This window comes from Pseudophryne corroboree, chromosome 2, assembly GCF_028390025.1.
Source record: "Pseudophryne corroboree isolate aPseCor3 chromosome 2, aPseCor3.hap2, whole genome shotgun sequence".
Lineage (NCBI taxonomy): Eukaryota > Metazoa > Chordata > Amphibia > Anura > Myobatrachidae > Pseudophryne > Pseudophryne corroboree.
Genome location: NC_086445.1, coordinates 47,754,339 through 47,770,097, shown reverse-complemented (window position 1 = coordinate 47,770,097; position 15,759 = coordinate 47,754,339). Strand labels below are relative to the sequence as shown.

Below are 15,759 nucleotides of genomic sequence, written 5' to 3'. Positions count from 1 at the left end.
GTGGGAGAGTGAGCGAGAGCAGCTGCCAGTGCTCAGCATGTCCCCCTGAACTCTGTAGCAGCCGCTAGTCTGTGAGGCGGGTAGTGTGAGTTCTGCTCACAGTCAGCGGCTGCGGTGTCACCAGAGAGAGTGTACAGGGAGAAGGGAGACAGGGGACTGGGCGGAGATGGGGAGGGGACTGGGCGGAGAGAGGGAGGGGACTGTTCCTGGCCAGATCTTTGCCTGTGACTCCGCCCAGCGTTACGGGCACAGAGTCACAGACTTGGGCAAATATATAGGAATTATTTACATGCGTATATATACGTGTACTGTATGTGTATATATATATATATATATATATATATGTATGCATGTTTAATATGCTATGTGTATATGTATACGTGCATATGTATATATATATATAAATTTCCACAAAAGGAGTCGCAACACACTTCCAAGTTATTTGCTAGGTGCCAGGTCAGATGAATCACATGATAATGTCCATTTGCAAGTGAACCTATGCAGGAACCAAGCTAAGGATAAACCAGCACACTATTGGTTTAAATGAAATTTTTCTGTATTCAATAAAGTGCAATGTATTTGATGCAAACATGTAGCACAGGTGATTTTAGCAGCAACATATCTAATGCAGTGATATACTTATCATCCCAACAGCCGTTTCGTATGCCTTCATCAGGGGAAACATAAGTTTAACATGTTGATCAAAGCACTGCACGTCCTGCAGTGCAGCAAAGTAAAGTGCCAAGTGCCAGTGCCCTGGCACTTGGCACTTTACTTTGCTGCACTGCAGGACGTGCAGTGCTTTGATCAACATGTTAAACTTATGTTTCCCCTGATGAAGGCATACGAAACGGCTGTTGGGATGATAAGTATATCACTGCATTAGATATGTTGCTGCTAAAATCACCTGTGCTACATGTTTGCATCAAATACATTGCACTTTATTGAATACAGAAAAATTTCATTTAAACCAATAGTGTGCTGGTTTATCCTTAGCTTGGTTCCTGCATAGGTTCACTTGCAAATGGACATTATCATATATATATATATATATATATATAGGTGTATATATATAGGTGTATATACGGTATATATATATGTGTAGATATGTTTATATATATATATATATATATATATATATACACACATACACACTAGTTTTACGGACCCAGCATATACTGGGTCACCTCAGTCCCCACCCCCGTGCTTGGCTCCACCCAGTTCTGGAAACCCCCCCATGCAAATCCTGCGTTTGCCACTGGCCCTGGCAGGGAGTGGGAGGAAGATGGAGGCTGGGGCTCTTCCCTAGCTTTGCTAAGGTCTGGTTGTTGTGTAGTGCCGTGAATGCTGAGTGATGACACAGAGGTCAGGCTCAGGCTCCCTTTCTGGGCTGTCACATGCCAGGTTTCTGTGAGACAGGGGAGGATAGCCACTATGGTATTACCCTCAGCAATCTCCCAAAATATACTGTATGTGAGCAGATGCCTAAAAAATTCTGGCATCCTTCTTCCTCAGTGATAAATTCACACAGATACCACTGGAGGGATCCGGTTAGGATCCCGCGTATCGGGATACCAGCTGTCAGAATTCTGATGCCGGAAAACCCAACACAAGGGTTAATTCAGATTACATCGCTGTCGTGATAGGACCACAATTCACCCTCCATGGTGCCAATACACATGCGCAGGTTCTGTACTGCATGCGCACCCACCAAATTCGATGGTTCGCAATGGGTGCAAACGCCTCTGCCTGATTGACAGGCATAGGCGTTCGCAGTGCAGGCAGGTGGTGGGGGGTGGCGATGGACCATTGTGGGGGCAGTGTGGGGAAAACAGGCAGGTCAGCTGCGTTTTCAGGGTGGTTGCATGACATCACATGCAGCCGCTCCGATGTAAAAAATGTCAGCGGCCCTCCTGCATACGCATCCCTAATTTCTGCATGAGCGATGCAAGCACAATTATTTTACGATCGCATAGTTGGGCCCGCCAATTATCATTTGCCCTTCAATGGGCGGCCCCCAGCATGCACAGAAGGGATTGCAGATTCTGTTTTTTAGCAAAATCTGTAATCTGTGCTGAATAAGCTCCACTATTCGGAATGCCGACACCGGCTCCACTATTCGGAATGCCGACACCGGCATCCCAAATAGGTTCACCATCCCGGCGCCAGAATCCTGACAGCCAAGATGCCAAATGACAAGCCAGCGGGATGATGCAGGAAGTGTGTGTGTGTGTGTGTGTGTGTGTGTGTGTGTGGGGGGGGGGGGGTTAGGTTAAGGCTGCTGGAGGAGTGTTAGGTTTAGGCTTTGTCCCTGGCGGGTTAGGTTTAGGCTGTGGGGAGGTGGGATAGGGTTAGGCACTACCCCAGTAGGGTTAAGTTTAGGCTTCAGGGAGGGACAGTTAGGGGGCCAGGGGGGAAGGTAAGGTAGGTATATACACTCTGTCTATAGATGATCAAGCTGCTGCTGCAGGGAATGGGAGGTGAGAGAGGAGCACTGGAGCCCCCAGCAGGACACATCTGTTCAGCTGCTGCTGCCTGGTCGTGCACCTCATAGCACCCAGCACATCATACACAATATAGACCTTCCCTGGGCTGGCTACATCAGTATCTGTGCTGTGAGATAACCCCCAGCAGATGCGGACATGGACGCCACTGCACTGAAGCTGGTTGCGCTGAAGTTCACAAAGCTGTGTTCCACTACAAGGTATGAACCTAGCCCCCGCTGACTTACCATGTACACTGCAGTATACATTTGCGTTGTGGCGAGCTGCATAACATCACTTACTCATGTTGCTGTACACTGTATATAGATCATGTATGTTGTGTGACAGTAAGCACCTCTCCCCATTCCAACTCCTGTGTACAGTGATACCCAACAGTGGAGAAAGTAACTGTTTACTCTCCTAGAACAAAGTGTCATTTTATACAATCTCGGCCATAATGAGCGTAATGTGTAAGGGCCACTACAACTGTTCTTTTCCCATGACCACCAAAGTATATAATCGCTTACCAAAAAATATGTTCGGGCCAGCCCTGTGTGTATCTTAATACTTTACTGCTTGCATAATATCTTTAAAGTGAGACCTTTGCACCTTTTGTATAATGCCCATGGAACCCCTGGGTTCATACACTGTATTCTGGTGTAAATCCAGTTCTGTTATAAGCCAGTGCCTCCCCAGTCATTGACCTCACCGCACGTCACTGGTTTGAATGGCTACTAAAGGTAACCATCCTCACCTGTGATCTGTTTGCTTGTAATCAGTGTGTGTGTATAAAAGGTCAGTGAGTTTGTGGACTCCTGAAAGACCCTTGCATCTTTCATCCAGTGCTGCACTGACGTGTCTGGATTCTGAGTCATGGGTAAAGCAAAAGAATTGTCAAAGGATCTGTGGTAAAAGGTAATTGAACTGTATAAAACAGGAAAGGTATATAAAAAGATATCCACGCAATTGAGAATGCCAATCAGCAGTGTTTAAACTCTAATTAAGAAGTGGAAAATGAGGGATTCTGTGGAAACCAAATCACGGACAGGTAGACCAACAAAAATTTCAGCCACAACTGCCAGGAAAATTGTTCAGGATGCAAAGAAAAATCCACAAATAACTTCAGCTGAAATCAGGACTCTCTGAAAAAAAGTGGTGTGGTTGTTTCAAGATGCACAATAGGGAGGCATTTGAAGAAAAATGGGCTGCATGGTTGATTCGCCAGAAGAAAGCCATTACTAGGCAAATGCCACAAAGCATCCCGCTTACAATACTCCAAACAGCACAGAGACAAGTAAACAGAAAAAGAAATTACTCTGCGCCAAAAAACACTTTATAAAACCAGTGTGCAGTCTGTCATGTATAATAATTGACTCAGTACAACTTCAATTATAAACAAACACTTTTATATTCGGTCTATTAAAATTAGCAACATGAAACACATATATGCATAAACTTTGTAGCAATAGATTACTCTCTATGCAAGCAATGTAAAACAATATACAATGTATTTAAAAGTAACTTGTTGGCTCTGTTTGGTTAAGGTTAAATTACTAGACACTGGCGTCCTAGTTTCAAATTAAGTGAAAAAAAGTCCCGCAAAATATGATAATGCAGTCAAAATAGTTTTATATTATATATTATTTAACTATCAATTAATTAGATCTAATTTACTTGTTTGATCAGTTAATCATTACATCTGATTAACTGATCAAACAAGTAAATTAGATCTAATTAATTGATAGTTAAATAATATATAATATAAAACTATTTTGACGGATTGACTCAGTACAATCTTTTCTTTATATATGTTTTATTCTATGTGTAATTGCATGTAAATTTGGTCTTTATAATTGTTCATGTTGATGTATTTATACTTTTTCACTGATTGGTTTTAAACACACTAAATTAGTGATCGTATTTACTAAATTGTCACAGCCGTTGCCAATAGAGTTATTAGACAAGTATAAATTCAGGATCACTGAGAGGGGAGGTATCCGTCTTGAGGAAGTCTCCAGTTGCCTAGGAGACGAAACGCGTTGACGCCCACTCCACATTGGTTTCTGTTTGGCTTTATCTGTCCGTAGAACGGACCTACTGCTGCACACAGCCACAGCATTCTTCTGCACGCTGCACGCCGGGCGCTTCAGCCGGCTACTACCCGCTGATTACATCCCGAGAGGCTGCAGACTGGTGTCCATAGCCGGCGGTACCCTGCAACATTCACGTCAAAGGCTCACCATTGTTTTCAAAGCCGGCGAGTACCAGCTAATTACCGCTTACGGCTGTCCACAGCTGCTTCAATCACATTTAACATTTCACTTGTTCATACCGGGTGCCTGCTATTGTCCTCCGCAGTGGGGTCCTTTGCCCGTGGTGTGGAATCAATCATAGAAGCCTCCTGACAAAGTCACTAACCAGGGTGAGCTTTGGTGATTGGAACGGTAACTCAATTCTATACTAATTACCTACACATGTGCAATATATTATAAAACGGACCCTGCATTTAATCTTTCCAGGAACCAGCACATGGGTAACTATTAATTGCAACTTTTATAAATCATTCAATAAGAGACTGCATTATTATATTTTGCGGGACTTTTTTTCACTTAATTTGAAACTGGGACGCCAGTGTCTAGTAATTTAACCTTAACCAAACAGAGCCAACAAGTTACTTTTAAATACATTGTATATTGTTTTACATTGCTTGCATAGAGAGTAATCTATTGCTACAAAGTTTATGCATATATGTGTTTCATGTTGCTAATTTTAATAGACCGAATATAAAAGTGTTTGTTTATAATTGAAGTTGTACTGAGTCAATTATTATACATGACAGACTGCACACTGGTTTTATAAAGTGTTTTTTTGGCGCAGAGTAATTTCTTTTTCTGTTTATTTGTTTTAATTATAAGCAACCTAGCAAGTTGCTTTTTACTCAGCTGCCAATTCACATTTTTTATTTTTTTATTTTATATATTTTCTATAATTAGCGCCGGATTAACAGATTTATGACATTTGTCTAGATCTGTTGTCCACTAATTAGTTAGCACAGAGACAAGCCTCAAAACTTCTGGAACAAAGTCATTTGGAGTGATGAGACCAAAATTTAACTTTTTGGCCACAATCATAAACGTTACATTTGGAGAGGAGTCAACAAGGCCTATGATGAAAGGTACACCATTCCTACTGTGAAACACGGAGGTGGATCGCTGATGTTTTGGGGATGTGTGAGCTACAAAGGCACTGGAAACTTGGTCAAAATTGATGGCAAGATGAATGCAGCATGTTATCAGGAAATACTGGAGGAAAATTTACACTCATCAGCCCGGAAGCTGCGCATGGGATGTACTTAGACGTTCCAACATGACAACCTGTTATTGGCAACAGCAGAATAAAGTGAAGGTTCTGGAGTGGCCATCTCAGTCTCCTGACCTCAATATCATTGAACAACTGTAAATATGATGTTTCATGCGCTTTGTGTTAAAAAAGCTGCTCAAATAAAATAATGAAAATAGATAAAACAGTATTGAGCGCTTTAAAAATTATGTGGCACCTGTAAAAAAAGATATTTTGTTAGCATATGTTTACAGCTCTTTTTTAAGAGCTTTGTTTGCGGTATGGCACAGTCCATGAGAGATCTAACTATCCCTACCTCACTCCCAGTCCACGGGATTCCTCAGCCTGATGGTAAAAATTGCTGTCCGTGGCTTGGATGTTCTTCTCCTCCACCTGGTGGATAGCGGTATTACAAGGGCACTCTGCCGCCGAAGAGATCGGACGCCGCCGAGTGACGTCACCTGCTAAACCTCGCCACACTCCACCTCTCCGCTGGACGCAGCGGTGGAGGAGAAGAACATCCAAGCCACGGATAGCAATTTTTACCATCAGGTTGAGGAATCCCGTGGACTGGGAGTGAGGTAGGGATAGTTAGATCTCTCATGGACTGTGCCATACCGCAAACAAAGCTCTTAAAAAAGAGCTGTAAACATATGCTAACAAAATATCTTTTTTTACAGGTGCCACATAATTTTTAAAGCGCTCAATACTGTTTTATCTATTCTCAATATCATTGAGCCACTCTGGGGAGATCTCAAACGTGAGGTTCATGAAAGACAGCCCAAGAATTTACAGGAACTGGAGGCTTTTTGCAAAGAATAATGGGCAGCTTTACCATCTGAGAAAATAAAGAGCTTCATCCACAACTACCACAAAAGACTTCAAGCTGTCATTGATGTTAAAGGGGGCAATACACGGTATTAAGAACTGGGGTATGTCAAATTTTGATCAGGGTCATTTGGGTAGTTTCAGTTGTCATTATGATTTAAAAAGAGTAAACACAGTTGTTTGACAATAAATGGCTTCACCCAACCAGTAAACATGAGTGAAAAAACAGTTTGTGAGTTATCATTCATATTCTCTGACAAATGGCCTGAAAATCACAAATTCTGCTAGGGTATGTAAACTTATGAGCACAACTGTATATATATATATATATATATATATATATATTAATTACAAATGACACGATGTAACAGCTTTGATAGGCAACGTTTCAATGCCTGTCAGCGCTTTTATCAAGATAAAAGTGCTGACAGGCACTGAAACGTTGCCTAACAAATATCGTATCGTTTGTAATTATGCTGAGTGCCGCCGTTGGAGTATTGTATTACATGCAGCATTGCCGGCTGAATTGTGGAGGGCACTAGTAGCAGCAATAATTAAGATCTTGTAGCGTGCCGGAGCTGGTATATATATATATATATATATATATATATATATATATATTTATACACACAACCCAGAGCCTACGTTTAATGCAGAACATTTAAAAACAAAAAAACAATACATCCTGACTTACATCTCAGAACAGGAGAGTGAGAGCCTTAACGTTGCTCTCTGTCTCTTCACCGTTATCACTTCACACAGCACAAGTGCAAGCTATAGAGCACTGCAAGGGTTCACTACGGATTGCTGGCGGTAGGGCTCCCGGCGTCCAGCATACCGGCGCCGGGAGCCCGACCTAGGCTTACCGACAGTGTGGCGAGCGCAATTGAGCCCCTTGCGGGCTCACTGCGCTCGCCACGCTACGGGCACGGTGGCGTGCTACACGCGCCACACTATTTTATTCTCCCTCCAGGGGGGTCGTGGAGCCCCACGAGGGAGAATAAGTGTCGGTATGCCGGCTGTCGGGATTCCGGCGCCAGTATACTGTGCGCCGGGATCCCGACAGCCGGCATACTGAAGACCACCCCACTGCAATGTGAGCTGCTTATTCCCACAGCTTTTATTTAGTTGTATTCCTCATTAATAGTATGAGGGGTGCTGTGTGACACCGTGCATGATGCTGGCCGGGTGTAAGCCTCAATGCAGTAAGGTTTCATAATAAATACGGCCTAGGAAGTAATGCCGGCTGCCCATACTGTACAGTGTGCGAGCACAGAGTAACATGTCCCCCAGCAGCACAGCACATGTCAGCCTCCATGAGAGAGAGAGAGACAGAGAACACCGACACACAGCCCGCGCGCACACGTCTCCCACCCTAGCTGTTACTTGGGATGGCCGGGAAATGCGCACTGCTGAAGCCAGTGAACCTACATCCAAGGACACAACCACCGGCTTTAGCACGCCCAGAATAAGGGTGAACTCACCCCCATTTTCTGCAATGCTGCCTGTCACCGCCCCCAAATGGCAGCAGCATGTTAAACATGCAGCATAATTTGTGAGCAACGACACAGCCCCAGATCTGCACATGCGGGGAACGTGGCACTACTGCGCATGCACAGAACAGAAAACATCGGAAATGTACAGATGTGCCTCCGCTCGTGCGCACACGTCATGGGGCGCTTTATTGGACCTCAGCGCCGTACAGCTGTGGAAGCATGCGCACCCTATGATCCTATGGATCGAGGATGCGCACAAAGTGCACCCGTCCACCTGCGGACACACTAATCGCGGCAAACATGACGCGATTACCAACTGCTGCGGGTCAGAAGAACGGGGACATGTATGTATGTAATCTATTGGGTCTGTGCACATATCTGTATCAAGCCCTATGTGATTACCTTGCCTGTATTTCATACTACGAGGTACATTAATAGTCAAACTTGTCATTTTATTACTGTTAAAAAAAATTTACTTTATCACAGCCCCACATAAGTAATTTGGGGGGGTTCTCTTTATAGTCAACCTCTAGCAGTTGCAGTCTGCACTGAGGCTGCGCATGCTTTTACTGCTCTCCCCCACACTGCAGCAAACGCTACCCCAGCACGCCCACTCTGCAACCTCCCTGGCCATCAGGGGTGTCTGTAGTGACAGGTGGCCCGCCGGCACTGATCCTGGCTGATATTCTGCTCTGCTCACGGCAGCTGCTTGATGACGGTGCAACACTGCAGCCACATGTCATAGTAGTGGCGGAGGGGCATCAATTTTATTGGTGGTTTAGACAATAATCCGGTGCACACGTATACTAATTCTACTTACTGACCTTTCACATAATTCTCTTTCTTTGTTATTATATTGATGGCACAAGTAAAAATAGAGCACACGTAATATCGGCCGGGCTCTGCAATGATTTCAACATCCTCCGTACTGGGAAAGTACTGATCCAGCGATTCAGCGATCACAGCAGCAAACTGGGAACAGAAAAGGAAATGTGGTATTACCCATTAGTTAACATAGAGGTAATATTATAAATGGCCATTCCATTTTCAACTGGAAATTGCATATACATAAGTTCAATAGCAGACATATCAGCAATAGTCATCCAGGTCCGTAACTTGGGTGTTGCGGACAGTGCTCTGCACACAGTGCATTTAGCCCGTGGGTGCAACTGGCCACATCTACCTGCAACTCCCTTTGTATGCATCTACTCCGCCAGCTGCTGTGTCATTACACCCATTGCTCTGCCAGGTCCCCACACTGAGCATCAGCGACCAGAGCAGTAGCTGGTAGTTAACAGGAGAGGGGACATGGACCTCGCCCCCAGCCTCTACCTGGAAGAATGTTGTTTCTCCTGGAGTCAGCCAACAATCAGACTGCAGGAGCACCAAAGCTCAGGTGCCCGTATACAGTGATGCCAAGAGAGGGGGGGGGAGGGTACATATTACCTAGGCTCAGGTCTGATGGGGAGGCCCAGTGGGGGCCCTGGTCCATGCCTCCTGTGATTATGCTATGCTCCCTGAAAAGTACCTGGATCCAGCCAAGGTCTCTACTGCCCTGGCTGGGAGGCATGCCATGCTCCTGTGAGTGGGTGCTTCTCATGTGCTAGACACCCCCCCAAAGAGGTGAGCCTATGCCTCCAGCATGCTGTGGTCACACCCCCTCTAAGGGGGTTGGGGGGGCAGGAAGTTGCTGTTTCGGGGCCCATGATTTCTCATGGCAGCCCTGCCTGTATAACATCACACTGCAGGAAAGAGACATCACAAGACACCTCCGGTATCGCAGCACTTCCAAGTGGATCATAAATCCCAGACCCAGCACTCCTGCTGGCTATGTTAGAAGCACTGAGTTCCGTTCACATTTTATAGCTGTTCGGCTTTGGACAAGCAGACATCGGCCACTTCACCTGCGTAACTGGAAGGGTTGAGACATAACCATGGAAACATGCAATTCCATCTCTGAACGTAGGTCAATCCATACATGATATAACAACACCAGAGCCTTGTATGCAAATTTACTGCATTATTGAACTTCATTAGATGGGAGCCATCTCAAAGGGGACCCATTGAAGTACAGCTATAAGAGGTGTTGCAAAGAGACAGACAGATGTGCGGCGGGTCGGGAGATCGGGGCATCGTGCAGCCTGATGTCTGGACACCTTAAGAATAAAGCTGCCCAGCATTTGTGTGCTACATGCAAAAACAGCCAGTATTCACCCTGCATGCAAGAAATGAAAAACAAAAAACAAAACACAAAATGTATTTGTACCCCTTGTATAACAACTTTCTTTCTCCTGGTGCAAAGTTACTTTTTTAAGTTTATGCTTTTCTCCTACCTCAGAATAAGCCCCAGTGTATATTCAAATGGATAAAATTTATTATTCCCATATCTTACACATCAGATTACCACAACCAAAATGTCTCCATTCTCACCTCCTCGAATCTCGGCTTGAAATCAGGGTGACCAGGAAACCCCCCTCCAATATCCAAGACTCTCATCTTGTGTCCCAGTTTGTTTCCAATGTCAAACAGACGTCTGGCATCCGCAATAGACTGACAAAAGCTTTGGGGATTACTGGAGCCAGAACCAATATGGAAGCTGCAAAAAGATGAATGTAAAGAGGAAGTAATGGTGGTCATTCCGAGTTGTTCGCTCGCTAGCTGCTTTTAGCAGCATTGCAAATGCTAGGCTGCCGCCCTCTGGGAGTTTATCTTAGCTTAGCAGAATTGCTACTAAATATTTTCTTGCAGTTTCCGAGTAGCTCCAGACCTACTCCTAGACTGCGATCAGCTCGGTCTGTTTAGTTCCTGGCTTGACGTCACAAACACGCCCTGCGTTCGGCCAGCCATTCCCCCGTTTCTCGAGACACTCCCGCGTTTTCCCCTGACACGCCTGCGTTTTTTAGCACACTCCCGGAAAACTCTCAGTTACCACCCAGAAACGCCCCTTTCCTTTCAATCACTCACCGATCAGCAGTGCGACTGAAAAGCGACGCAGGATCAACAGCAAAACTGCTAAGTTTTTAGTTAAATAACTAAGCGCATGCGCGCTGCGTACCATGCAACAAATTGCAGCATAGCGAAAATCGTCAACGAGCGAACAACTCGGAATGACCACCAATGTGAGACAATACATGTCACAACGGACCAATCCAATACAGGCTGACTGGCTGTCATGTTGCACTTTGTGTGGCTGTAATACAGCAAAAATATTTCCATGTCGCTTATGCATGTATGTTACTGAAGGTCATTTACAAGTGTTCTAATTTATAGACAGGCACATATAGCATAGGGAGCATAGAGAGGAAGCATAATTAACAAAAGTATACAAAGAGTGGGGGAAATTAGCAACCATAAGCCATAAATAACTGACACGGGGCCACCACTTTGGTAGGAGGGCAAGGGGGCAGACGGCCAGCGTTTCAGAAAACACGGGAGTGTTGACCTAATTTTCTGGACGTGCTTAAGCCATTGGACGCAGCTTCACTGGTTTCAGCTGCGTGCCTCTGCTCCTAAGGTAGGCTGAAAGCAAAGCTGTAAATAGCCAAAGTTTGGTGCACTCGTTATCAAGGATTAGCCAAGGTTAGCCTACAACGTCACCACCCCCTACAACGTCACCACCCCCTACAACATCACTACTCCCTACAACGTCACCACCCCCTACAACGTCACCACCCACTACTACATCAGCACCACTCTCTACAACGTCACTGCCATCGTCAACATCACCACTCCATACAACGCCACCACCCTCTACAACACCACCACCCCCAACAACACCAGCACCACCTACAACATAACCACCACCTACAATGTCACCACCACCCGCAACAAATTCACCATTTCCTACCATATCATCACCACTTCCTACAACGTCACAACCCCCTACAACATCACCACCCTCTACAACATCAGCACTCCCTACAATGCCAACATCCCCTACAATGCCACCACTCCCTACAACCTCACCACCCCTTACAATGTCACCACTCCCTACAAATCACCACCCCTACAATATCACCACCACTCCCTACAACATCACCACCCCTTACAACATCAACACTCACTACAATGTCACCACCCCCTACAACATCACCACCACGCCATACAACATCACCACCCCCTACAATGTCACCACTCCCTACAACATCACCACTAGCTACAATGTCACAACCACCTACAACATCACCACTCCTTACAACATCACTACTTCCTACAATGGCACCACCCCCTACAATGCCACCACTCCTTACAACGTCACCACCACTTCCTAAAACATTGCCACCCCCTACAACATCACCACTCCCTACAATGTCACCACCACCTACAACATCACCACCACCACTACCTACAACATCACCACCCCCTACAACGTCATCACCACTCCCTACAACATCACCACCCCTTACAACATCAACACTCCCTACAATGTCACCACCCCCTACAACATCACCACCACCACTCCATACATCACTACTACCTACAAAATCACCACCCCCTACAACATCACCCCCCCACAACAACAACAACACTACCACTTCCTACTTTGCCACCACCCCCTACAATGTCACCACTCCCTACAACATCACCACTAGCTACAATGTCACCACCACCTACAACATCACCACCCCTTACAACATCAACACTCCCTACAATGTCACCACCCCCTACAACATCACCACCACCACTCCATACATCACCACTACCTACAACATCACCACCCCCTACAACATCACCCCCCCGCAACAACAATAACACTACCACTCCCTACTTTGCCACCACCCCCTACAATGTCACCACTCCCTACAACATCACCACTAGCTACAATGTCACCACCACCTACAACATTACCACTCCTTACAACATGACTACTTCCTACAATGGCACCACCCCCTACAATGTCACCATCCCCTACAACATCACTACCACTCCCTAAAACATTGCCACCCCCTACAACATCACCATTCTCTACAATGTCACCACCACCTACAACATCACCACCACTACCTACAGCATCACCACCCCCTACAACATCATCACCACTCCCTACAATGCCACCACCCCCTACAATGTCACCACTCCCTACAACATCCCCGCCCCCTACAATATCACCAGTACCTACAACATCACCATCCCCTACAACATCATCACCACTCCCTACAATGCCACCACCCCCTACAATGTCACCACTCCCTACAACATCACCACCACCTACAACATCACCATCCCCTACAACATCACCATCCACTACAACATCACCACTCCCTACAACGTCACCACCACCGACAATGTCATTATCTCCTACAACATCCCCGCCCCCTACAATATCACCAGTACCTACAACATCACCATCCCCTACAACATCATCACCACTCCCTACAATGCCACCACCCCCTACAATGTCACCACTCCCTACAACATCACCACTCCCTACAACGTCACCACCACCAACAATATCATCATCTCCTACAACATCACCACTCCCTACAATGTCACCACCTCCTACAACATCATCACCGCTTACAACATCACAACCCCCTACAACATCACAACCCCCTACAACATCACAACAATAACACAAACAGAACCACTTACCTGACTCCAGTGACCAACACATTCAGGCTCTTTGCCCTCATCAGGAGGTGCTCACATATCTCTACCGGGGCTCCAAACTTCTTGCTGAGACAGCTGACTGATCCCTCATCATCGGTGTGGATGCGGAGGATCATTCTGTACAGGAGAGACATAAACATATAGAAAAATATAGTGGATGGTAAAGCAAGGCACAGCTTAAGGGAATGTCTAAATTAAATAAAAAAAATAGTCTACCTAAGAAATTACGGATCAATAGATCTACAATCATTAGGTCAACGCCAAATGATTGACAGTGAAAAGGTCAACATGGACAAAAGGCCGACAGGTTCAAACGGTCAACACATTAAAAGGTCGACAAGGAAAATGACCAACACAGGAAAAGGTCGACAGAACATTTATGCATTTTTTTGGGTGTCATTTTCTGAGCACGTGGACCCCCAAATAGTGCAGCACGTCTCCTCACATGGCTCACTTCACTGAAAGTCCGCGTGAATGTTAAAGTATTAAAAAGTTGAAAATAGTGGAAAAAAAACACACAAAAAAACTCATGTCAACCATATGTGTGTCGACTGTTGGCATATCAACCCTTTGAACCTGTCGACCTTTTGTCGCCATAGCCGCCAATCCTCGAGTCTTGGCCCTAGCCACCACCCCCGGACTCTTAGCCTTAACTGCCACCCCCAAATATTAGCCCAAGCTGCCACCCCAAGTGGTTTATGGTTAGGGTAGGGGACAAGTAAAATAATGACCCTGTCTCCTGTCAGCATTTTCAGTGTCGGGATGCCGGTGTCAGTCATGTGACCATCGGCATCCCCAACGCCAGGATGGTGTATCACACCAGTATGTAATGTCTTACATGATGATGTGGCATTTTTCAGAAAAGCTGGTTCTAGACTGTTGCCCAGTGGCGTCACAAGGCGGGTGCGGGGGGTGCGGCCCGCACCCGGGTGTGACACCTGGAGGGGGTGACACCAAATGTCAGCTCCTCCGTAGTGACCAGGGCCGTCTTTCCGTATGGGCTCAATGGGCTCTTGCCCAAGGGCCCCAAGAGTAAAAGGGCCCTATGCTGATAGCTGAGGGTCCCCTCTTTCCAGGGGTACCAGATTTTTGAAAATCGGCCATGGGGAACCGGAGATATCCGACTTCAAAGCAGTGGTCCCCATCCAAGCCTGTTAATTGTTCTTCCCAGCCAGATATCTCAGGTTCTGTCTGACTTAGAGTTTTTCTGAGGGTATACTCCAAAATCTGTGACTCTCCCCTTTCAGGGGACACTGGCAGCTTGTCTCTACTATGCCCAGAACCAGAGATATCAGACTTCAAGCAGCAGGTCCCTGCTCCAGCTCCACACGCTTAATATTCAGTTTTAGATTTTTGTTAGTGGATTGCTCTGGCTCCTGAAGTCTGATCCCCAAGTCCCCACTACCTCCTGAAGGTGTCCCCAGTACCTCCTGAAAGGTGCCCCCAGTACCTCCTGAAAGGTGAGACTCTCTAGTTTTTTTTTTATCTCATTAAAGCTAAGAAATCTATTTCCAGGAACTGAAGATATCTGCAGTAAAGGCAGCTGCCCTGACCAGGGCCGGTTCCGGGGCTTCTTGCGTCCCGGGCGGCATTAGGGGGCGTGGCTTCATACAGGGGGTGTGGTCAGTTACGCCCCCTGTACTGTAGTAGGATGTGCGGTGCGCAATGACGTCATCGCGCACCGCACAGCAAAGGTCCTCTCCACGAAGGAAAACTAGATGCTAAGCGTCTAGTTCCCTTCGTGTAGAGGACCTTTGCTGTGCGGAGCGCGATGACGTCAACGCGCACCGCACATCATTACAGTTAAGGTCCTCTCCAGGAAGGGAAACTAGACGCGTAGCGTCTAGTTTCCCTTCACAGGACAGCGGGACAGCGGGCAGCGGGGGGCACCACAGCAGCAGCGGATCTTGCCATGGTGCGGCGCCCTCCGGAAGGCGGCGCCCCGGGCAAAAGTCCTGCTTGCCCATGGCAAGATCTGCTGCTGGCCCTAACCCCCGGAAAAT

General features: G+C 46.2%; 1 protein-coding gene across 1 annotated transcript in view; it reads right to left on the bottom strand.

Moving 5' to 3' along the window:
• The window catches only part of LOC134997196 (antizyme inhibitor 2-like), a 106,062-nt gene that overhangs the window by 31,299 nt on the left and 59,004 nt on the right, over positions 1-15,759 (bottom strand). The window contains exons 4-6 of the mRNA XM_063951256.1: positions 13,739-13,873; positions 10,577-10,742; positions 8,971-9,118 (exon numbers count right to left, since the gene is read on the bottom strand). Coding sequence (XP_063807326.1) covers positions 8,971-9,118; positions 10,577-10,742; positions 13,739-13,873 — 449 coding nt within the window. The remainder of the gene's footprint in view (positions 1-8,970; positions 9,119-10,576; positions 10,743-13,738; positions 13,874-15,759) is intronic.